Raw genomic sequence first — 25,804 nt, 5'->3', positions numbered from 1 at the left:
ATCATTAAAACACATCACTGCACAGAATTCCAGACTAGTCAATTGTACTTGTAGGTGTTGAAGATTTTGCACAAATGTATACATCTGTACTACAATGATTAACATTTACCAGCTTATTGACCAAAGTACTGTGAATCTTCACTGGCCTCATGATTCGATCATAATTCAAAGTGCGGCGATTCAATTATAAAACGATTCTCGATGAATCACAATGCATCTTAGCATTCTTTCTTTCTTTCCACTCTACACCTCAGAATGTAAGTAGCAACTGAAATCAAAACCTAAATATAGATCTCAACCAGAGAATGTTTTTTGTGTGACATTTGCATGTTACTAGTTGTTTTAGAAATAATATTAGAAGCCGCTGTGGTGCATCTGATTAAAAAAGAGAAGATGTACAATCCAAGAGGATTTATTGTAGTTATGTGAATAAAAGGATATGGGCACAAGATGTATGTGTGTGTGTTTGTATATGTATATGTGTGTGTTTGTGTGTGTGTGTGGTTCTGCAAAAGAAAGAAAACAGAGGATACTGAAGATAAATATCAACATTACACCCACATAAGACTAGTAGCATACTAGCACACATATGAGGTTACCTAATAGCAGGCACAAAAGACTCAAAGAAGCATATATTCAACTACAACTATAACATGAAAACAGTACACAGTTAACTACCAATGCCTACAACTGTACGGCGATAACATTCGGAATAATTATATACACTCACGTTCGTATCGTGACCCGTTATATAAATCAACATCCATCACGTTCAGATATCACGTCATAAACAAATGATCACTCGTAGTAACTAACTATGATCATTACAACAAGTTTTGTTAATATAAATAACAGACTTTACAAATACTTACAAGTATATGAACGCACACAATAAACAAGATATACAATCCAATCAACAGGCTGTCTCTCCTTTACCGTCCACACTCATGCACAGTGCTATGGCCACTGCCTGTCCCCCAGCGCGAGCATTCCCAAGCTCACTCTCTGATTGGTTACACGAGAGGAGCTATGATGGGGAGCATGTCCCAAAGCCGGCAAAGTGTTCACGTGCACAGCCCGTGGCCCAAACCATCGGTCCTTACACCAGTGCATAAGACTCTCCTTGTACAATTAGTTAAAAGTCTTGCTAACCACGCTGCCGAAGCTTCTTGCACTCCTTCTTTTGTTTATTGGCTCCCTTGAGGTGCTTCTTTTTTTAATTGTGCTTACGCTTCCTTGGGGTTGAAGATGAGGATGAGGATAAAGGAGAGGAGGATGAAGATGTGGAGGATGAATCCGAGGTTTCAGAATCCTTCACAGCAACTGTGTCCATTGGTTCTTCTTTCTTTGTTTTCCCTTACAAATATAAATAAAGAATCAATGTGATTTGTACACTTCTTTAACACAGTAACAATAGCTATACCCAGGGTTCGAGTTATGTGGGAGCCAATGGGAGCTGAGTTCCCTTAAGCAGGGTCTGAGCTCCCATGGACGCAGTGACATATTACATCTGTGGGGGTCGCTAATACATTACCAACAACCATTATTTTAATCACAAATAATGCAAGTGTCAATGTAATGAATATTATTTATGTTAACGAGGTAAATAGGCGAAAAGAAAAACATGTTTTCCAAAAGAACTACGCATCTCTTGTATGATAATAAGCACCAACTGCACCTCCAAGGTGCACAATACATTATTGTGCAATCTATGCCTGTGAGCTGTGCGAGCCAAGATGATGTGTGTGTGCAACTGTGCATAGTTTAACCTTTTCATATTTAAGTTTGTAGCAAGTAGAAGGCTGCTGCTGTGTGAATGTGTGTGTGTGTGTGTGTGTGTGTGTGTGTGTGTGTGTGTGTGTGTGTGTGTGTGTGTGCGCACACGTTAGTTTTAAAGACCCCCATAGAGCTCAGTTTATAACTCGAACCCTGGCTATACCTATTATATTGTAAATCCCCCCCAGTACATGGTATTGCAATGATAATGCCATAAAAGTGCTTTGCTGACTTTAAGCTAGCTTTGTACATATGAAGGATGCCAACTGTGCACGGAGAAAGTCTCTCTTTTTTCAGCTCCTCCGTTCTCTTCATCTGCCACTCCAACCTCACTTTCAGAAGTTTCACTTCTTGTTTCTCCTTGTTGAGAAGCACTGTTGCAGTAGGGGCTAGATCAGAGGCAGAGCCTAAAAAAACAGACATTGTTTACAAGACGCACAACCAGTTAGTTAGCCTCATGTGTGAAATAATTAACTGGCCAGCGGTCATATAGCTAGCCAAAAACTAAAGTCCTGCTACCTGACAGCTAAAGCCAGTTATACAGTTTATAGGTAGAGGTTGTATTTTGAAGCATCCCAATCACACAGTACTTGTTAGCTAGCAACGGAAATAATGAATTAACTTAGCTGATAAAAAAACAACTGTGAAGAACTACTACTCTTCATTATCCTCTCAAGCACTGGGCCTATTTTTCAGGCCTCAGGCTTGAAAATGACATGCCCAGAATGAATGAGTATATCTTCAAAATTAAAAAGGAGTATATGAATAATCTTCTATCAAATCAATGATACACATGTGAGTTGGCTGTAGAAGTGTCAGAATCAATATAGATGTTGCTGTGTCAGAATAACACAGATTGAACACAGTTACAGACCTCTCGAATGCGCATTCAAGAGGTCTGTATTTGCGCAATGGACAGGCAAAGAAGAAAGGGCAGACAGTGTCTTGGTGGTCGCAAATAATTTGTTGTGATAGATGAGAGCTGCTTCCGTCATCAGTGAAAGGTTTGTACACCTTATCTTTCCAGTTTGTTTTATATATGAGGAACTTAAAGACAACCACTATTTTGTGCTAACCCAATAACCAGCTATCTGTCAGATGCACATTTATTCCCCAAATCTGCACATGGACATGCACACACAAACAAGCGCACAATGTATGTGTATTTGTCACCCTCTTCAATATAATATAAGTAAACTATTTTATTTGAGTATTTTGGTCTGGGAGAAGGTACTGTACCCAGTTCCTATGTTCGGCAGTTATAGACTTGACTTTCTTGTACAAGAGAATTACAAAAATAATAAAAAATCAATATGGACCATTGCTGTATAATTATCCTTAAATTATGTTATACAATGCATCTAATAGACAAGCATGGCATTTTTAAACATGATGTGCAACAATTATTACTGTAGTTTGTGTGCATTTTGTTGTTAATTAAGATGATGTTATGATTTATTTTTTGTTACTATGCACGTGGACGCTTTGGACATACCTGGAGAAGGAAGAAATGGGTCTTTGGGATGGTGGGAGTCAAAGACAAAAGACGGAGACTAGTGTTGAAATTAGTTGAGAAACGTTCAAGATGCCACTTTGTCCCTCTGATTAGACTGCATGTTAAGTCACGAAGTAGCATTATTAGTGCTGAGTGGAGGGCATACAGGAGAGTGCTGAGTAACATGGGGTACAACCACTACACCATAAACCACAGCAGGTGGTTTGTGAACCCCCAGACGGCAGTCATACCCAACATATAGAAAGAGCTTGGTCGACCGTCAAAGGACATGTCAGGAAACCGCACAGAGAGTTTGTTGGAGGAACACCTCAAGGTTCTCGAATGGTCATCTTGACTTGGCTCTGCTCATCCTGATAGACTGCTTGGACACTTGTTCAAGGATATACACAAAGCCTTTCCAGTCTGAATACCATTTGTGAATAAAATGTTTTGCTTGGTTCTGTTGCATCTTACTTTACATTTCATGTGAAAAATGTGTATTAGTTCAGCGTGAATGTTATAACTCATTCATAAATGGACATGTGTATTACACTTAAAAACAACGCAGCATTTCAGTAGTCATAAATGGTAGTAACTCATTAATAAATGTTCATTTGTTTCACACTTTACAATAAGACTCCCTTTTGGGAGTTATAAATGTTAGTAACTCATTAATAAATGAGTTATAAGAGATACCAAGAAACATCAAGATGGAAGGGGGGGGAGAATCAAGTCAGTGAACAACAGATACCAAGGATGCTGGCTGATGAAGAAGACGAAGTAAGCTAGGTAGCCAATATAATGCTTAGCAGTACAGATAAATGTGGGCTCACTATTTGGCAAGCAACCGGTCACAGTTGCCCTGTTTATCTCATGTCTTATAAAAGCTTATTAATGATTTATAAAGTGTTCACAACCTAATTAATAAATGAATTACAAACTATTCGTACACCCTCTATAAAGGTAGTCTTATTGTAAAGTGGTACCCCGACGCTCATATTTTCAGTGTTTCCGTTTCCTCTGTATTGGGTTGTTATATTCAGATATGAATAATAGAAACTTAAACTAAATGTTCCATGTGTGTGCTCGCTGCTAGTTCCCACACACAATACTAATCCTTACCGTAGCTTCTGCTGTTTACACCGCTGCGTCCGTGCGCTGTCACTCTTATGCGCTCTCTACAATTAATTTATATTTCAAAAGTTCATTATTACAGTTTTATTGTATATGTTATGTGAAGTACAACGTACCATGCTGTTATAATAACGCTCTTGATCAGCCTTTGAAACTGAAATCATTTCGGGAGAAAAAAAAGAATAAAAACAGATATATATATTTATAATCATAATGTATCATAAACGTGCAACGATTAGTCGACTAATCGCCTTAATTGACGACTATTGGTCGACTAAAAATCTTTAGTTGAGGGCAGCCCTAGACAGTAGCTTTAGTGTCAAACTGGACATTAGTAATGTAAAGTTCCCCATGGATGTAAAAAGGTAAAATTCCCTACAAGGCACCTGGACTTTGACATGAAAAGGCATTTTTACGGCAGGGGTTCCTGTATTCATACAAGAAAACTCAATCTGGAACTAGACTGTTTAGGCTGTCCATCAGGTAGCGCCAAGTTTGGCTCTGCTCTTTGTCTCCTTTGGGAATTTAAAATTGGCTTCAAAAGCCTATGGTGACAATATCCTTCATACACAAACTGGATCTTTCCTCTGCAGTGAACTCCCAGGTGTAAAGGAGGGCCATAATCGCACATGATTGTGTACTTAACTTAAAACCTTCACACAGATGTTAAAAGGAAATTAGGTTAAGAGCAGGTGCATCTCCGGCATAATCAAGTAGGCAGTTCCCCACAGAGGCAGCACCAGAGGCAAGATTATAAAACCTCTGTTTTCATCCCCCCCCCCTCAGGGGCACTTTCAAAGCTATGAATCGGGCACAGAGAAACAGAATGCAAGCAGGGAGCTGAGGGAAGGATGGATGGTACACACAGGGTGAGGTTATTAATTCAGAGCTTTGTTGAAGCACGTTCCCTCAGGACCACCTGGCTGCCTTTAGGCAACGAAGTACAGTCAGATAAATGAAGTTGTTGCAGGAGTGATGCTAAACATCTCTCAGAAGTGTGCTTATTCCAGATTACCAGCTTCAAGGGCAGCTTGTGCAGTCAGGGGTTATCCAATATGAAAACCTCCATTATACACATGCCATTTGGGGCTGGACCATCAATTCACCAAAGTGTTGGAAAAGTTTCCCATGGGCGAACATGTTTTCCTTCTCAAAGATACTGTTCTGCTGCAGTCGGGGAAAAGCAGCGACCAAGAGGGTCGAATCTCTCTGAGGAATTATTGGTTGCATTAAAAAAAAACTAGCCAGATAGCACAAAAAAACGTACCTGCTGTCTTGTCTTAGGTGCTTATTTACATATGGAGAGGACTCAGAGAAAATACACTCAGCTGTATCTAGGAGAACGTAACAAGTATAATAACCAGCTTTAATTATTTTCAGACTAATTAATCGGGGATATTACTGTCACGATCTGTCTGTGTTGTGTTTTGTCTTGTCTAGATATGTCTTTGGTTTTCTGTCTGCGTTGTGCTTTGTCTTGTTTAGATCTGTCTTTGGTTTCCTGTCTGTGTGTGTTCCCTCCTACCAGTTCCCTCCTACCTGTTTTCTTGATTGTGTTCACCTGGTGCCCCTGTGTTTTCTCCTCCCTCTTCACCTGTCTCTTGTTTCCTTGATTAGTCCTGTGTGTATTTAAGTTCTGTTTTTCTCTGTCTGTCATTGTTGGTTCGTCGTTTGTCTGTGACTGTGTTCAACGTTGAGTGTTCTGTTTGTCCGTGTTATCCTTGAAATAATGGTATTTTCAGTGTTATCTGCATTTGGGTCCTGCTTGCTTCGCTCACCCGTAACAATTACTTTTCAATTTCAACCCGCAATAGCTCAGAAGGTGTGTGTCCAATTGTTCAGGCTTCATTTGCTCTACAAAAAATTTACAGAAACCTCTAAACCCAACCCTCTATTCTTCGCAGACTAAAACGTTTTCAATTTTGACTTTCTCAACACCACATTTGATACAAAGCATGTAGAGAGGGATATACCCATTTATCTAAAGGAATTAGAAAGATCAGTCAAAAAACATGGCCGTAAAAGCAAAACAACTACGTGATTGGGTTCAGGAAAGCGATCTTGGATTCTATGTTTATTACATTACATTACATATATTTGCTAAAGTCGGCCACAAGTTATATGTGCAACTGTTTATTGGCAAAATACTTTAATAAAATCTCCTTTGTTTATCTTATTTAGCCTCTTTGTTTTGATCTCAACCTCCCCCAATACAAATATGTCTGCTCAATACTACTCTGTTAACCAGCCAGTCTTTAAACATGTCTGTGTTTTTGTAAAACTGCTATAATACAGAGATGACTACAACATCATTATACAGACAGCAAGCAAACCAATACATTATTTAGCAGCATTTCACGAAACAGAGCTTGCTAACATACTTGTAAAAGCTTGTAAAACACATGCTTAGCTTTACTTAACACCGAAAAGTAACAAAACACCTTATTCAAATAAAACACGTTAACTTTACATAAAATACCTTCAGTAGTCACACATTCAGAAACACTCTCCTCTCCTCCAGGTGTCGAACTCTGTGCTGCCTCTTTCCGCAAGGATCTAAGAGCCAAGAAACATAACTACTTAGACAGTAGGCCAAATACGCAGCAAAGTTATAACAAGTTACAGGTGGTAAAATGACGCTGAAAAGACGCTATTTTTGAAAAGCTCCTTGAAAAATTGCAACACATTGAAAATGCACTGGTTCCTCATTATGTAGCTCATACTTATTTTACTACAGAGCGCTTCAAAAAGGGGATGAATGTTTCTTTAAAGAACAATTTCATTAAAATATAAAGCTCTGCACAGTTTCTGTTCATATATCCCTAAATTGCAAGGGCTTATGCATGTGGGATACAAAACTAACAGTGTGGTTTGGATGACATAATCAATGTTTTGTTCCAATACAGGGAGTGATGTAATCCACTTACAGCAAAGCTTTAACTTTTTCAATATAAACTTCTTTTTTTTCAATAGTGTTAATCATGCTGTAATCACCAGGAGGAGAACTTGCAGGGGATCGAATCACAGAACAACCCTCAAGAGCAGACCTCGGACCAGGCTAATTCCATTCATTAAAATGCAGCCATTCTATTCAGATCTGCTCCAAAAATATGACCCATGAATTTGGGCCCGTAATCCTGCTGAAAGTCAGAAAATTAGGTTTTTATAAAAGGGAACATTTTGCTACAACATTGATTTAAGTTGAACATTTTGTACTGGCAGTGTACAAAATGTTCGAATAATGTTTTTTATTTGTTATAATATTGTATCCAATGCAAATAAAATGTATATCAAAGGACATGGTAATTCAGAGTTGAAAGATATCACTAATACAAATGATATAACGTTAGCACTTTTTCCTAAGCGTTTTACATTTGCCTACGGGAGCAATTAAGGTTAAGTATATTGTTCAAGGACTCTTCGATATGTTCACTGCGGGGGTGGGGATTGGACCGCTTATTTTCACTCCTCTGCCACGGTTGCAACATTTATGAATGTACCTCTTCATCAAACCATTGGACTGGTTTTATTCCAAAGATTCCATCGGACACATGCATTCCAGCAGAATCTTTTGAAGAAGAAGAAAGATTGAGAACAAACATCCTACACTTATAAAATGTAGTTGTGAAATAGCCATTTACCTCAAAGTTCAAAATACAGGGATGAAGAAACAATTAATTAGGGACTAATAGACATTACCACGTGATTTTCACATCTCTTTTGTCAAAATCCTGAGTGAAAGGGTGGGGACCCAGAATCATGCTGAACAATTCAAGAGGAATTATTGCTTACCAAAAAAAGAACTTCAACTAAAATAACCCAGAAATACCTAAATGAGATTCAGAAATCTTTCGATAGTCCGACATATTGTCTATTACAGGTGACAAAAAAGAGTTGCACGCACCACCCTCCTTGACTCAAATGTTTTTCCCCCAAATTGCATTCCCTCTTATATCCAGTAGGGGGCAACTTCACCAGTTCCAAAAGGCCTCAAATTGTACGGAAGTCAATGAGAAAATGACCCTTCTCCTGACTTGATTTCTTACCTCCGGAGGTTAAAAGAAACAAATGCTTGAGGGCCTCCACCATAGCACAACTAAGACTTGATAGGTTGCTACAAAACTATATTTTGGGTTTTAATTGTAACAATTTTGTTGCATACAAAAGTGCTTGATTACAGTTTTGTTGTAGCTCCACCCGCTTGTGTCAAGAAATGAAGATGGCGAAGGCAAAAACTGAGATATTCTATGGACCAAAACCTGTCTTTGACATGGGTTTTGCCTCTTGTTCACAGGAAGTGATGTATTTAATCATCTTGGTGAAGTGGTAACAATATAATTGATAAGTCAAATACAGGATTTTTATTCGGTATAGAAACGTCAGACCGCACAGATGCTAGATTAGATCAAGATTCAATCATCTATTGCCATACAACTTAGAATTTGCCTCAGTGCTCACAACAAAACAAAACAGCCACGGCAACAGACAACAAACACATACATTATCTAATATACAACCTTAATATATATCCTTTTAAAACTTTATTAGACATCTTTGCATGTATGTGATAGACAGTGAGGAAAGTCAAGTGCACAATAAGGATTGTGCACTTGAAAAAAGTGCTTTAAAAGTAGTATTAGTGCTTTGCTTTGGTAAAGTGCTGGTCTAGTTTTAGGGAGCCATTTGGCAAAAAAGTTGTGAAAATCACAATGTAACACCATTTCTGAATGCACCTGAATAAACAACTAAGTTTCCAATTGGCTCCAGTGTAAAGATTTAAAAAAAAAAAAAAAATTGAAGTATTCAGTTTAGTCATTGAACAGACACACATTGGTCAGTGGGCAAAAGTTTGAATTAATGGCCGGTTTCATGCGAAACACGCAAGATCCAGATGAAATCACAAACGTCTTGCGATATGAATGCACTTATGAAGATTACGCTTTATCTTTGTGGTATTCCAATGTGGATATAAATAAAGCTTTTTTCCATTCCTCAGCGAGGAAGGCCTCTACTTCCTCTTCTTATGCAAGACTGGGTGTTGGGCCTGTCTGTTGATCATGAATGGGCCTTTGTGAGCACCAGTCAGACTGTGGCATTCCTTTAACACAGGCCTGTGGCTGGAATAGTGAATACAAAATGAATCAACTATATTTTTTAAATGGCATTTTTGTTGAATAGATTTGCTGACAGCCATAACCAACCCTGTCTCCTAAAAATTACGTTCCCACAGAACTAAATTGCATTCTCAATTACGTTTATATCTTCTAGAAACATATTTTCTCCCACGTTACGTTTCTTATGCACGTATCTTAAATACGTTTATTTTCTACATATCTTTGCCATTTATTGTCTTGCTTATAATAATGATAATAGTCATTTATAAATATCATTTTAGAGCACACATTTGAAATCAGTAGGCGAGGCTGTAATTTCGCCCGCTGTTACTCTCATGAGCGAGGCAGAAAATAATCGTTTTAACAAGCCAAAAAGCTGCTGTCGTTTATTGCACCTCAAATATTAAAACAAATCCAGAGTTACGTGTTTCTGTACTTCCTCTAAGAAGAAAGGACAGTAACAGAAGATCTGTGACGCCAGATGTGGTGTTGTTAATGCAATATGATATCTGAAAAAAAAATCAGTTTAGGATGGCTGAAGACACTACACTAACCATAATCCCCTGCTATCGTTTGGGACTAGAGTCCCGTTGACAAACCCCGTGATTAATCTTCAAGATCTGGGATTGGATGTTGGAGTGGCAGTGCACCAAGGTTACCCCGAGCGTCAAGCTCTTTGAAATGGAACGAAACCACGGCAGACTATTCAAAACTGGACTTGAACGCCCCCCCAGAACTACACAAGCTGGCTATTGTGTTTCGCAACATGTTCTCTATGGCACGTCTCTACTGGGAATTGTAGTTTTAAAAGATGTTTTTGTTTTTCCCAAAATTAGAAGTTGACAGTGTTAAACTGTGTACAGCCCTGGAGGTTTAGGCGATGAGGCTTTATTTGACGCATCAAAGTAAAATGTTAATAGCAGAAAGTTCAATAAGGTGTATTTCTGGTATATTCATTTGAATAATGTCCCATTTTTAGTATAACCTGTGACTTCTGCCTTGAGTGAAAAGATTAGTCCTGTTACAGTTCCCAGATATCAGGAAAGGCCCATGAGTCTTGGTTAATCATCAATGGTCTTTGCAATTAACAGGGGAATTCCCAAAGATACATTTTCCTCAGATATAATGCAGTTAAAGTCTTGTTAAATTAATGATCCATTTCCTGTAGACCCCTAAAAGAGGCCTTGGGCCTTAAGCTACCAGAACAATTAACTTCTGTTAGTCGGCTAATTCTATTGATGTCATGAGACCAGGACTTAAGACATATGAATTGTAGCTTTTAATAAAGAAAGACATGGGATATTCATGTGGTGCTGCAGGATAAAGATGTTTCAAGAAGTGTGTGTCTATTGCAGTAAATATGTGATTATTGCTGAACTGTATCCGTGTTTGTATTTTATATTGATTTCTCTCTGTTTTCTTCTTTCATGTTGTGAGGACTGAATTGCTACAAACATTGTGGAGTAGTTAGTTTCAATGTGTTTAATTACTCTGTAGGAGAAAGAGCAGTTTTGCATTGCAGGAGAATAAAAAGGGCAGGGGGGAGGGGAATGTGTGTGTGCTGGCTGCAAGATGTAAGATAAGATAAAAACAAACTTGTTATTTGGAGCAGGTTCGTGCCGGACACCGAAGGTATCTGTTTCGCCTCAAATGTTAGAGACTCTTGTTTCCGGGTCTCCTGGCTGGCTCGCGCTGATTGGCTGCGACGAGGCCGTCGTATTTGTACACCAATAAAAAAAAACCTTCTTGAATCTCTCTGCATAACTCCTCCCACTGTAACTACAATATGGCTCTGTGAAGTCTTTAGTTCGCTCTCTTCTTCCTCACGCTGTCAAGGTGGTAAGTCCTCCCAGCGGGGGGAACCAGAGCTGGAGTAATCCGGATTACTTCGTGATTGTGTTGTATCTTTGTGTCTGTTGCCATTAAATCAGCATATTTGTTATAAGTTTATCCTGGTGCTTTGAGTTTTCCTTCTTTTAAGACAACTCACAAAAGGACACGTGGAGCAGGAGGGGGGGCCTCAGAGCCCCCGATACGAAACACATTGGTGTGTACACATTTAAAACATGTAAGTAGGCCTACTAAATGGGTGAAAATCGCTTGTATCCATAATGGGCAGCATTAATATATACCCACATGACAGCTCATTGTTACTTTGTAATTCTACTCCACTACAATTCAGAGGTTAACCTGGTATTTTTACTCCACTACATTTATTTTAGTTACTTTGCAGTTTCTGATTAATGATGTGAAATATAAACAACCCTTAAAGCAGACTTTAGTTACACGTACAATTCAGGGAAAGGTGATTGTCTACTGCCAACAATTAGGAGAGATATTTGATAGTTGGTGCTTGAGAAGACTAAACATTTATCTGCAGATCTTTATAAAGTATATTCATTACTCGTTATCCTCTAATAGTTAATTAAAGACTGTATAATGGCTATTTTGCACATCCCTTTCAAGATTTTCTAAGGTTTATTGACATCATATACACAACTACAGTTTAGTTATGCAATGAATGAAAAACTTGGGTCAGAGGTTCCTCAACAAGACATCTATCAATATGTGTGTATACCTCCACCATTAAACTATCGAATTCTGCACATTTCTTATACTATCTACATACATAAGAGTATAATTAATGTGTATAATATCAGTTAAAATAAGTGCTTCAACATAGTTAACATTGCAGGAAAGCAAGACGTTAAGTACTTTGTCAGGCTTAATATTTATCTGTAGATATATACCCCCAAAGCTTTTTTCTTGTTTGAAAGAAGACCTTAACCTAAAGTATTCTTTAATGTGTTAATAAAGGTTACTTAGTTTGTCTGTTTTGCACATCCTCATATTAATATCTTTGTACATCCTGCACTAAACTGTTTTATTGTAGAGATCACTTACAGTATCTTCTTGATTTTTTATATTCTATATTTCTATCATTGACCTTCTACTTTCCCCATATGAAAGTATGTATAATATTTTTTTCATCAAATAACATTATTCAACAAAAATAATTCAATAACATGCTTTAACCACTAGGGTAACCACACAAGGTACACACAGCATACTAATAATAACTTTGTATTATACACTTATGTATGTATAACATCTGAAGATGTGTAGTTTACTAGTTTTATTCATGTTTTTACATAATTTTACAAGATATTGTTATACTATTTCTCATGTTTTACTTCTACACATTAATATCTGATTTGTAAAACATCACAGACAGACAGGTTTCTGTCATTTAATGGTAAGCTATTGAAATTGTGATTCCATAGATGTGTCTCCCATCACCCAAATCCCCTGACTATTCTCTCAACTCAGTTACATTCTTATATAATAATTTTCATAATTAGGCCGACAGGAGAGGACGCTGGCGTGGTTTGTTCGCCGCTTCTCCACCGCTATCCTACTTTCAGTTTGTGTTTGAACATACTTGATCAGATTTTTCTTTATACATCGGTTAGTTATAACATCTGTCAATATTGGCTCCAACTGAATCTCTACTTTGTTCAAGTAGTTTTCCGTTACCTATTTGCTTTTTCGCGAGTACCGGACCCTTGCCTGCTAACCCGTTTGCTACCAGCCTCCAGCCGTTGGCCGTCAACAATCTCGTCAACTCCCTGCCGTCAGCTGGCCACTAACATTGGACACCCTCGTCTCTGCACAACACAGCTACGGAGGGAAAAAAATGTTTTAGCTGTCCCGGTGCGGAAAGCCCTAGTAGCCGTGACCGCTACCTCTACAGCTAGCCAACCTCCAGTCACCGGGTGGCTACATGCTAACACTAGCATTGGACCGCTCTCCTTCTTTTCGTCTCTTAGCCTTCATTCAACTGACTCCCGCAAAATCACTGATTGTCAACAGAAACTTCGCTACTCACCCCGATCACCTGCCATGATGTGTGCTTTCCTGCTGTCTGACATTAATCCTCTCAAGAGGTTTGTTGTGAGCTGCATCCTTCCCGGCCGACATGACTCTGTCATACTCCATCGCGGAACTACTCCAGCTAAAGCACACATCCACTCCACCATGCCCGACGATGATCTCCGCCATCAGTGAACAGGGACTGCTACAACGACCCAAATACATTCACCGACGCTCCGGACGAAAGTTTGTTTACTCCCGGTCCGGTCATTCCATCTCATCCATCTGGCCTGCTGCGCGCACTGACACACCCCCTCCATGTCATCCTCACAACAACCAACACGTGCACTCTGCCTGCCTACGCCCCCTTCCCAAAGCACCCCAGCCTGTTTAAACTCAACCTCATCTTAAACTTGCTCTGTTTAACACCCGGTCTCTAAACAACAAGGGTCTCATTCTCAATGAATTCATCACTGACAATAATTTGGACTTTCTCTGTATCACAGAAACTTGGCAAAAAACACAGGAATACTTCTCCCTCAAGCAGACAACACCCCCAGGATACACTGTTGAAAAACCACGCCACCATGGGCGTGGAGGTGGAATTGCCACAATTCTAAGAAATAATATAAAAACAATTGCAATAAACATCCCTTGCCCCTCCTCATTTGAACTCCTTGCATTTAAACTGTCTGGTCCAAAACCCCTGGTTACAGCAGTCATTTACCGTCCCCCCAAACCAAACCCTGCTTTCCCCTCGGATCTTGCTGAATTCCTCACACAACTTTGCTCTATCTCTCAATCTGTATTATTACTTGGTCATTTCAATATTCATGTCGACTCAAACGACTCCAATACTGCTACAGAACTCCTGGACATACTCAACTATTTCAATATCACACAACATGTTGATTTTCCCACCCATAAAAAAGGTCACACACTGGACCTGATCTGCACCACTGGCATCGCCATCAGCAACCGGACCACCTATGACCTCACCATCTCCGATCACCTGGCCCTCATCATGGACATCCTAACCCCAACCCCCCTCATCAAGCAGAAGCGCACCATACAATTCCGGAATATCAAGTCCATACACCCCTCCTCCCTCTCCTCCCTACTGGCTGACACCATCCCTGACTCCACCGTCACCCAGAATGTTTCCCCTACTGACCTGGTCAACACCTACACAAATGCTCTCTCCTCCTGTCTCAACCAACTCGCTCCAATAAGAACCAAGTATGTCTCTTTCACTCACTCGGCCCCCTGGTACACCGATCATCTCCGTTGCCTCAAAACGAATGGTCGCCAGCTCGAAAGACATGCTAAACGAACTGGTCTCACTATCCACAAAGACATTTATAGACTGCACCAACAGCAGTACAAAGATGCCCTCAACAGTGCACGCTCCTTCCACTACTCCTCTATAATACAATCTGGCAGCAATAACCCAAAGTCCCTTTTTTCAACTATTAACAAGCTCCTCAACCCCATGGATAATATCTCCAACTCCTTCACCACCTCAAAGTGTGAATCCTTCCTCTCATTCCTCCAAAGCAACATTGAAATAATACACAGCAACATAGCCAACTCCTCCGTCTCGTCCACCACCCATCCTTTTCCGGAACCTGCCTACCCTCCTCCTTCCAGGCACCCTTTTACAGCCTTCAGACAAATTACCTCACTGGACATAGTTGCACAAGTCACCGGCATGAATACCTCAACTTCCATCCTGGACCCCATGCCCTCCACCCTTGTCAAGGCCTGCCTCCCCCAACTCACTCATCTTATCACCACAGTCATTAACTCCTCTCTGTCCACTGGACTCTTCCCCCCTGATCTGAAACTCGCTGCTGTCACTCCCATACTTAAAAAACCTGGTCTCAACCCTGATTCCCTCAATAACTACCGGCCCATCTCTAACCTCCCATTCCTGTCAAAAATTCTGGAACGAACTGTTGCCTCCCAACAAAAATTCCATCTGGACTGCAATAACCTTCATGAACCTTTTCAATCTGGTTTCCGTACTCGCCACAGCACAGAATCTGCCCTAATCAAGGTGACCAACGACATTCTCCTCTCTGCTGACTCTGGTTCCCTCTCAATTCTCATGTTCCTTAACCTAACAGCCGCATTTGACACGATCAACCATTCCATCCTCATCAAACGCCTCCAGTCTTCCATTGGCATTACCGGTACTGCCCTCTCCTGGTTTAAATCCTATCTCTCTGACAGACATCAATTCATCTTCATTAACAACTCCAAATCCCCCACAGCCCCCTTCAATCATGCACTGAAAAAAAGAACACATTGGATTTACTCAATTCAATTGTGGACATTTGTTGCACACAAATAATTTGCTTTGGCAGCAACCTATAGAATTGTTTTAAATCAACACAAACGATTTATGTCCAATCAACGCAATTACTGTGTGTTGATTCAAAGTTATTGAAATGTGTTTCAATAAAGTAAATTAAACACTTTCATCATTTTACTCCAACCCATGTTGATCACTTTATTCAAACACAATTCAATCCCTTTTATTCCAACACTATTTGATCACATAACTCTAGCAATATTTGTTATTTTAATATTCCCATGTCTATTACATGTTTTCAGAATTGTAATTTTTTTTGTTATACATTATATTTATAAATATAATTTTATGTAAATATAAAACAGATTTTAAAAGTAAACATAACCCACTTTTTTTGCATTGAAAACGATTAGAAAGTTTTGTTTCAAGACCTTTATTCAAGAACCTGGAGATTAAATAATCACTCAAGTCTTTCCAAAACTAATCTCCAATTTGAGAAGTACAAATATTAAAAAGGACCTTACATATCGTTTAGCAATTTCGTTACAACAACAACAACGTAAACAAAAAAACAATATATATATATATATAAATAAAGCATCCCCTGCTTTTTATAAGGCATCAATAACTGCGATGGTGGGAGAACCAGCCACACCACTCAGTCCAGGAATGTATACTCTGCATCTCAACTACAAGAACAGTGTAGGAACAGCGAGCCGTGAACATGGACAGTGAGCTCTCTTCACTCGTGCATTTTCCTCTTCAAGTTTTGGGCCTTTCTTGAAAGGTCAGATGCATCCACCTCCATTATAAGCTTCTGAATAACTTCTAAGGTGTTGCGGAGCTTCAACGGGTAATTCATGTTTAGGGCATACATGAGTCCAAACAGCATTACAGCTGCAAGAGCCACATTCTCCAGATCCTGAAGCACCACCACACCCTCGAGGATAACTCCGACATCAGAGTAGTCACTGCTGGGAGTCTCTCTGGCAACATAGATCCCCACTGTTGTTTCTTCTACCTCACGTAGTGTGTTGGCCTCAGTCATGTCCTGGTGGAAGACAAATTATTTCTTTAAGGATAAGATTTTTTTTACTCGGACCTCATTAAGACACAATTTGCTTATTTGACTCTACTGTGGCACTACACTAATTAGCACAATGCTTGCGAAGAAGAATACCTGGTTTGTTTTCACCTGTGGGTTTCACCAGCCTGGCTAACAGATTGTAGGTTGTACATTAAATTGAGTGAATGGTAATTATTATTGGTAATATATATATCAGAGACTTTAAAAAGAGGAGAAGGTTGGAGAGAATAAACAGGTGAAATGAAATGACACCAAATGCTGGAGACTAATGAGCAAAGCATTAGGTACTACTCCTGATTCATAATTCATCCTATGTGATGTAATATAAGCCCTACAGGTGGAAGATACTGCAGCCTGAGGAGGATAGAGCTGTCCTTAAGATTATTGCATTAGTATTTGAATGTGTTTCTGGAATCAGAAGAACACAAATCATGATAGACCATGTTAATTCTAACAAAACCAATTATAATATCAATTTCAGGAAGACAGCTAAGTAACATGTCTGGTAATATGGTCTGGTATATCTGGTCAAATGAGGTTCTTTTAACTGAGGCTATTTTTCTTCTTAAAAACATGTTCAAACTAACTTCTTTTTTGTATGTGGCCTACTACTTTAGCACACACTCACCATGTACTCCTTCACCAGATCCTCAGGATCCTCATTGAGGTAGATGCAGAGTCCTTTAATGAGGCACTCCCTGTCAGCATCGATGTCTTCCTTAAGGATTAAAACAAAGAATATAGGGACATTTTAATCAAATTGAACCTATGGAGTGGTCACATTTTGGGATAATTTACCATTGTAATTGATTTTAGACTGACCTAATGCCAAAAAGGAAATATTATATATATACACACACACACACACACACACACACACACACACATATCTACACATATACACACAGTTCAAAAGTTCTTACCGTCATCATGGCAGCCATGTCTTTTAACTTCTTGCCCTGCTGCCCCGATTTTTTCGAGAACACCCTCAGCAGACTTGCGGAGTGTAGGTCAAGCTGTGACAGGAACCTTGACTGTAGAGCCATAGTTGTAATCCGCTTGAACTCTGCGTTAACCTGAAAAAAAAATGAAACCATTTTTTAACAACACGGCCCACTGACATACACACATTTGTTTCATTAAACTTACAGCTGCCAATCACATAACTGTATGCACTATGCATGTTTGCTCAGCATTTGATTTCGGCTATGGAATATTGGGTGTGAATGCTGAAAGCATTTTGCTCTACCGAGATGTAATCCAGCTCGACGCGATCTGATATATTTTAGACAAACTTATTTTTTTAGGCGGCTTTGATGTAGTGCTAACTTATACAATCATATTCGCCACAGTAGATACGAGATTTGGACCTGAAAATCGCCAATAATATGTTTGTGAATGTGTGACGAATCTGATGACAGAGGCAGACCACAACTGTTGTGTTCGGTAAACACAACATGTGGAAACCAGTTAGTCTTTAAACCAGTAGGGACATGACACCAGCAGTATGTGCTGTGTGTTTCTGTTCTCAAGGAGGTTTAATAAGAACTTGTGCTAAACAAAACTTGCAGTCATTTTAATTTATGACGTTATCACGGTATTTTTCCTTTTAACTCTAAGCCCAAATTCCTCGCTAAATAAATGTTCCTCCTCCTCAATCCTATTTTTTTCGGCCCCCGGGATGACGGACATCCTTAAACTCAAGCCCTACTCATCTGCTTCAATCATGTTCCCACTTTTTCAAATATTCCTACTACTTCACCTTCTTCTTACACATTTAAGCCAGCAATGCAGTGAAGCATCAGCTTTTCAACATCCAGCATTCATTTGCACCTACTTCTGAACAACATCGTAATGGGGCCAAGCTTTACTCTAACAGTTGCATATACCATCTACAGCACAAAAAGTTACACCATTATCTTTGTACTCACCTCCATTACACCAAAGAGAGCTGGCCATCTCTCTTGTACATCACTGGTCATGGGAACATCACTAATGACTTCTTGTCTTCTCAATGCAAATGTTTTCTCCATTTTAGCCTTAACTGTCTCTCTGTTATTACGCTTCTTGTAATCTGAAAGGAGTTCAACCCTCATCTTCTCCAAGGACTGGGCGCATTCTCCAAGTGGAAAGTCAGGGCAGTAGGCCACTTCACCCCTCTTTGGTTTCTTAACTTTAAAAGCAGGAGAACGTTTCCCTTCTGGTTTATGTTTCAAAGTATTTACACATACTTCAGGACATCCCACTTTCCGGAGATGTGTGCGGTAGTTGGACAACTTGTATTTGAGACTAGTCTTCCATCCCCCATAGCCAGAGGCTGAGCCTTTTTCTTGTAAACATGGATGCTTCATGACGAGCGCCTCTGCAACTTGGTCAAACTCCCTGTCCGTGGCGTAGACTTTGTGCTTAACTACCTCCTGAATCAACCCCTCTAGTATATCAGACTTGAGCTTTGAATCAGGGATCAACAGTGTCCCTTCTTCTCTGAGAACTCTGTGGGCCTTTTCAAGCTTAATCTCTGCATCATACGAAAAACGGGGAACATGGAACACACCTGGCCATGAAGACCGTGAAGAAGTGGACTCTGGAGATGTGAGAATCCCGGTGCTGTCGCCTAGAGAAGATGTGGTGTCATCAGGATGACTGGTTGGTGGAAAGGAGCAACTGTCCACACATTGATCTGCATCAGCATTGAGAGGTCTGCATGATGTGTATATGACCTTGACTGTAGCTTTGTCTTGTATTTCTCCCATGGAAGTTAAGTTCATAAATTCATCGCCAAAAAGCGTGTCCATGAACTGCAGCCGAAAGGGTTCCTTTACATTACACTGAGTCTTTATCTCATTCTCCAGTTCATTCACAGTTGAAGGCAGGCCAGCAGAAATCACCACCCTCTGACAGCTGTCAGCCCCTAGGATTACTCTGAGAACAGCTGATGTCATCATGGTCTTTCTTCACCGTCTGTTAGGAAAGAGAGTATATAAACAATAAAAGGTTTAGAATTAGTTTTATTTCAAGTACATGGGCCTTGGTAGAAGAGTGAATGCTTGTCATTTTTTAAAAGGGTTCATTGTGAAGAACAATAACAATGTTATTGGACCAATGTATAGGGTTGGGTACTGTTCACATTTGAACCCATAGATATAAACAATAGATGGCTCACCCATGCTGCTGGCCAATGGAGACCGACGTTGCAACATGGCCGCCATCTTGCTGCAGTCAGCTCGCTCATTCATAACATTATGGTTTACTATTTAAATAACCATAGTTTGCTCAATTTTCAAACGGGTTGGTTTGTTATAAACATCAAAGATGTAGCTATGATACTGCATACTTATAATTATAATCATTAACTTTTTTTTGTCCAACATGTCTTGTTGTCTCCTGTATCATAGCCATGCTAATAACGTTTATAATAAACCAAACCGTTTGTAAATCAGTCAAGATTTCAGCGAGTTAAGAGTATTTTTGTGCAGATCACTCACCTTACAACAGTAGCTGGTGACTGCAGCAAGATGGCGGCCGGTGAGCTACGCTGGAAAATCTCCCATGAGCCATCTATTGTTTATATATATATATATGCGTTTGAACCGATACCAGTACCCAACGGTACCTATTCTCTGTACTTTAGTCTGTACCTGCCCAAGCAGTGTTTAATTTGTTGCTTTACCTCAGACACAGATTGATCTCTTCAAGGTCACCATCCGCACACATCCAACCAGATAGGCGGCCAAGGGATACTCATCGACCAGTTCACAGACTTCCACAAGAGCAAGTTCTCGTGACGGAGATGGAGTCACCTCAAAGGCTCTGTAGTGCTCACTATACCATCCACACAGCAGTTTCAAGACAAAAAACACTGAGTCAAAATGCATATTTGATGGATTTCCCCAAATTCGGGCAAGCCACCTTCCGACCCATGGACAACTACCATACCTGTCCTGTAGTTTATTCCCTTGCTCCAAACATTTTTTGCAAGGTGTATTTCAGATATGTCAGGATCTTTCTGTTTAAAAGCTTGAACTAGCTCCTCCTTCAAAACATCTAAGGGGACAGAAGATACATCTGAGACATCCAGCATTTGTTTATCAATACTTGGAGACGACAAGTGGTAGCCAATCATAAACTGATGTTTCACAGCCAGAGATAGGGGCACGTTTTTAAAGCAACTGGTGTGTTTGATTATGTTTTTAAAGAAACTGTGCTTTGCCTCAAACCTCATAGTCCAAAGTCCCACAAGAGGCCCAAAAAACCTTATTAGTTGTGGGTAATGTTCTATGTAGTGGTGTTTGGGACGCAGTCTATTGTTAGGAAAAACCTCTTGATACCTTTGTCTATGGTCTGAAATTTTGCTCTCAAGGTATGCAATAGACTCGTCGTTGTGAACTGGGGAAACCACAAGCTCAACAATCTGTTTTAGGTCCAACAAGACCTGCCATGCTGGATCATGCTCAGGAATCTTAGGCCCAATTATAAATGGGAGCAATCTTAACAAGCACCAGTTTTCATGGGCATTACCACCTATGGTTTTCCTGTGTGAGAGATTTTGTGGCAAAATATGAGGCTTATTTGTTTTGTCTGTCCACTTGTATGGGAAATGTAGAATGGAATTGTTAATATCTTCCAAGGTTATGTACTTCTTTGAGATTAGAAATGTTAGACAATGTGCTATTTCAACAGGCACAATGCCTTCAAAGAGATCGTGGGCAATGTCAGGAGGGTAGCCACTGATGACATTAAAATGAGAAAGCGCTTTAGTCAAAGGACAAGCTCTTTTAACTCCAAAACAGCTGCTGCCACTATCTAGGGCTGTTCTGACATGAGTGTCATGTATTTCTTTTGTTCTGAGGCTGAAAGTTCCTGCTCTAACCTCATTTGATGCAATGTCTGAAGCTGTTGCAGTACAAAAACGACAAAAATAGGTGCCTGAAAAATTCTCAACAAAACCCGCTAATCCATGAGCTCCTAAATTGTCTGCAGCAATAGTTTGAACTGTACCTTTGAGCGATGTTCCCAGTTGTGGGACAAAAATTCCATCAACTTCCAAAGACCTGAGATCACGTAGAAGTGGCTCTAAAACCTTGTCATAGCCATAGGTCTTAACATTGTCTGTTTTGCACAAAATAGCTAAGTAAATGGAGGACAAAGAGGAATGAGACCCTGGGGGTAGGTTACTCAGCACCCAGTACACAGCACAAAGTTTGTGGGTTTTACGGGAGGTGCCAAGAGGGTTACAGACCTCAAAGTCATCAACATACAAACCAATAGATACCCTTAACTCTTGACCTGACAATAAACTGTTTTGCTTACAATGCAGACCATCCCTGAAACACTTGTACACAATTTCTTTTGCTGTCTCTGTTTCCCTTTGCGTTTTGTGACTACAAACTAACTTGTCCACAATATCTTTCCTATTCAACAGCACCTGTAGAGATTCAAGAATGGGGACATACTGGAAGGTTTTCTTCTCTTTAGCATCCAAGATACATTCAACTGGTTCAACAATATTAAAGTTTGCCTTGTAATACTGCTTACGTTGATATGTAGAACTCAAAGGACCACCCTTCTCTATGGCTTTATTTATAGGATTCCCAGTGCACAGAGAAGTGGTTATTTCCTCTATGATAGCTCTGTCAACCTGGAGTTTGTGCTTCTGAAAAATATCAACTAGAACGCCATCAGTGTGGGAACTCGAGAGAGAGCTAGTTAAGTTGTGAAGCTCTAGCAAAAAATCATTGATTGCTGTGCTTGGTACATGGGTTAAATGTTCCAACTTTAACAAAGCTGCTGCAAAAGTTTGTTCAATTACATTTGGAAGGTCATTCGGGGCATAAACACTGCAATCTGGTTGTGCATCAGAGTATGCCTCACCTATTTCATCATCTGAAGTATTTTGCGCAGATTCCAGAGAAACAAAGGTGGTTGATGTCACAATTTCTGGTTTAAAATCTGTAATTGAATAATAAGTATGTTTTCTGCTCCAGTGGGATTTAAATGTTCCGTAGATATTTGTTTGAAAGTTGCAATCTAAAAACATGCAAGTTACAACCTCATTTTTGTTAAGGTGTGCATTAATGTGAGCCCAGTAATACCTTTCCGAGACAAGATCCTTACAAGGACATAACTGGCACCTAAATATACAGCTCTTGGATTGATGACTGGTTTTAGTCACATGAAATTTATTCAAATGAATTAAAAGCGCATTCCACGTTTTAAAAGTGCAGGGGCAGCTTACATATACACAAGGAAAACGATTATTATTCCCATAATATCTATGTTTCACTCGATAATGTTTTAATATTTGGGACCTACTTGGTAAAACTGAGGGGCAGGCCTTACAACGCCACATTCACAGCAACATTCTGGCAAACTTGCAGCACCATTCACTGCAAAAGACAAATGGAAACAAAGAAGGATTAATGTCTAATGAGAAAATTCTGACAAAAATGTAAGACAAGCTGTCAAAATGAAATAACAAACATCAATCAATAATAAAATGGGGAAGGTCTAAGTAACAGTAGTGACACAACTGTTTATAAAAAGCATTTCAAAAAGTATGACACATCACACAATGGCCAATCACACCGAGTGGGACAGGGTTAAACCAAAATACAATTGTATTCTCACCACATCAATTTGAGCCCACAGTAAAAGCGCCGACTCCAGACACGCACAGAGTTCGCGTTTCAATCTGCTGCAACAAAGAGCAACACAAAAAACACTTATACAATGCAAAACAGTATTTCTATAGACAAAAATTGTAAATACTCTACACATACGGGAAGTAGGGGTTCTGGAGGTGCTGCAGCACCCCCTGTTGGTGAATGGTGTACATTTTTTAATGGTTACTATTATGTTCATGTTACTGTTGAAATCTCTCCCCACTTTTGGCCTCACCCCCTAAGTAAAATGACTTCCCACGGCTATGACTCTACAGGTCAACAGATTATGTTATTTTGAGGGATGATGCCAATCTTTTTTATAGCAGATCAACAAATAGCCAATATACATGTCTGCATCTGAAAATGTAAATGACACCATTGCTCCCTTCAATGTACATGTATATATACGGCTGGGTACCTACCGAAATAATCTGGTACCAAGTAGTATCGACTTCTCAAGTCAAAGGATACCTATCCTTATCATAATAATCACTGCTACATGGGGCACTGGGAAAGTCAGATGATGTCAGTCTGCATAATAATTAACCATGTGCTGCATAATAATTAGCCATGTGCTTCTGGTAACTAGAGCATATAGCCTGTCTGTATCACCTAGAATGACGCACAAACATATATGCCCTAAAGCTGATGCACCGGACTGCTAACCATGCTAAGCCGTTAGCCCTTAAGTAGCCGTTAGCCCCGTTAGTACCTGTTAACTGTGTTCATTATTCTCCCGACCAGGGGAGAAGCTTTAAAATAGGAGACTAAATGGAGTCTCTGTGAAAGTTCAATTGGGTACTTTAATTTAAAAAGGCGCGGGTTGGTCACAAGCATGATATTGTTCAGTCAGACAAACAGCTGTGATCTGGCTCTCCTCGATAGGGAAGAGAAGAGAATAGATCTCTCCTCCGGTGCTGTTTATATATCCTCTGCTGGCTCCTCCCCGCCAGCCGGCTCACCTCGTCTCCAATGTCCGTTATTGCATTTAAACAGAGGATAGGTTCTTTTCACATTCAATATATGCTTAACACGCCGTTTCTCCTCATATTCTCTTTCATCACTTTTCATTTAACACATTCTAAACGCTGTAATCAATACTCTAAACAATACTTCTCGGCTCGTTTGGTTTCCGGTCATTCCGGATGTTGTCACATGCTACTCTCGTCTGTAAACAATAATGTATTCAAATAAACTGTACCTTCATTTAATATTCAGCATGGTAGTACCTCGACATCTATAGTTGTAGTGTTAAATCAGTAGGCTTCGGTTTGCACCACTCCATATCATTTCGCTACTAAATTCACCTCTTTAGGAAATCGTATATTAGCCACATGCTAAATGCTAACCGGAGATGAAGGATTTTCAGAATAAAAGCTTAACTGCTTGTGCACAAGAATTTCTGGTTTTTCAGTATAAAAGAGCATTAAAACTGACGGCATGTTTAAACTACATTTCCCCATTAAAACATTGATTTTAATTTCTAACATACCCCAATCAGGTTTTAAGGGTAGCCTACTGGTATCATAATTCTGATAAACGATACCCACACTTCTAATCCTGTTATTTACAGATAAAATACATACTCACCACAGAACTTGAGCCACAGCAGAGGCACTACGGTCGTCTGACGGCAATCTACAGCAGCAATCTGCAGCAGCAACAACAGCATTGACATTAAAAAAGTATTGCCGTTTTTCCCTTGCTAAAATTTAGCATAACTTTGGAGCGTGGCTTGGTTAAAAAGTGAGCGCCCCAGCCTCTTAATTAAAAGACAGTAATGTAAACTCGTACTGCTCGTTGACCAAAGCTTTCGTTTGAAAGCTAACGTTAATCCTAATGCGACGTTAGCTAACAATGGCTAAATTAACAGATAGCATTAAGTAACTACGAACCAACACCTTGCGGCGGGCCCCACCCGCCATTTTCACAGAGGAAACGTAGCACATGGTAATTCAACAGCACGAGAGCAAATAACTTCATGACAGTTCATTAACTTATGTTGGTGACTTTCAATGCATTATATTACATATAGTTACGCATTAACTAATATTCCAATGTATTCCAACCATCCATACTTACCGATCCAAGCTGGGTAATGGCGGGACAGAGCTGCCTTCCTTGCTGCTGTCTTCTTCCACAAAGAAATGCATTGCGCGATTTCGCGGGGTATATTGCGGTGGAATTGATACATTTATTTGATTGACTCATTTTATCCCAACATGACCTAAACAAGTTCATGTACTCTCTCCACATAAAATGTAGATTCTACTCAATACTATTACATTTTGCTTCGGAACATGAGGCAATTGTATAACATTCACACAATAGGCTTGGATAAATCCA

At 39.7% G+C, this 25,804-nt stretch overlaps 1 protein-coding gene and 1 long non-coding RNA gene across 3 annotated transcripts; both read right to left on the bottom strand.

Moving 5' to 3' along the window:
- Positions 1 to 396: 396 nt before the first annotated feature.
- On the bottom strand, positions 397 to 13,748 carry LOC307034390. Its single transcript, XR_013806877.1, has 4 exons — positions 13,409 to 13,748; positions 6,885 to 6,961; positions 2,027 to 2,183; positions 397 to 1,356 (listed from the first exon to the last, which is right to left on the bottom strand). It is a non-coding gene; the product is annotated as an uncharacterized lncRNA (long non-coding RNA).
- Positions 13,749 to 16,126: 2,378 nt separating this feature from the next.
- Positions 16,127 to 25,803, bottom strand: LOC307031912 (uncharacterized protein). 2 transcript variants are annotated; one of them, XM_079669493.1, is made up of 8 exons: positions 25,541 to 25,803; positions 25,049 to 25,109; positions 23,424 to 23,490; positions 23,109 to 23,182; positions 18,728 to 19,757; positions 17,720 to 17,872; positions 17,425 to 17,514; positions 16,127 to 16,760 (listed from the first exon to the last, which is right to left on the bottom strand). In XM_079669493.1, exons 5-8 carry the CDS (start codon positions 19,739 to 19,741, stop codon positions 16,452 to 16,454), a joined length of 1,566 nt encoding a protein of 521 aa, XP_079525619.1. In that variant the 5' UTR covers positions 19,742 to 19,757; positions 23,109 to 23,182; positions 23,424 to 23,490; positions 25,049 to 25,109; positions 25,541 to 25,803; the 3' UTR covers positions 16,127 to 16,451. The 2 variants fall into 2 exon arrangements, with proteins under 2 accessions (XP_079525619.1, XP_079525618.1); XM_079669492.1 differs by having other exon boundaries at positions 20,467 to 23,182; positions 25,541 to 25,802.
- Position 25,804: the final 1 nt, after the last annotated feature.

Source organism: Notothenia rossii, assembly GCF_949606895.1.
Source record: "Notothenia rossii genome assembly, chromosome: 3".
Lineage (NCBI taxonomy): Eukaryota > Metazoa > Chordata > Actinopteri > Perciformes > Nototheniidae > Notothenia > Notothenia rossii.
Note: the sequence above shows the minus strand (reverse complement) of the source record. Positions and strands in the feature narration are given on the sequence as shown.

Coding starts and splice junctions, on each gene's coding strand:
- LOC307031912 (XM_079669493.1), bottom strand. CDS start 19,741: ATGATGACATCAGCTGTTCTCAGAGTAATCCTAGGGGCTGACAGCTGT. Junction 17,873..18,727: donor CTCTCTTTGGTGTAATGGAG/GTGAGTACAAAG, acceptor TTTTTTTTTCAG/GTTAACGCAGAGTTCAAGCG. Junction 17,515..17,719: donor ACATGGCTGCCATGATGACG/GTAAGAACTTTT, acceptor TTAATCCTTAAG/GAAGACATCGATGCTGACAG.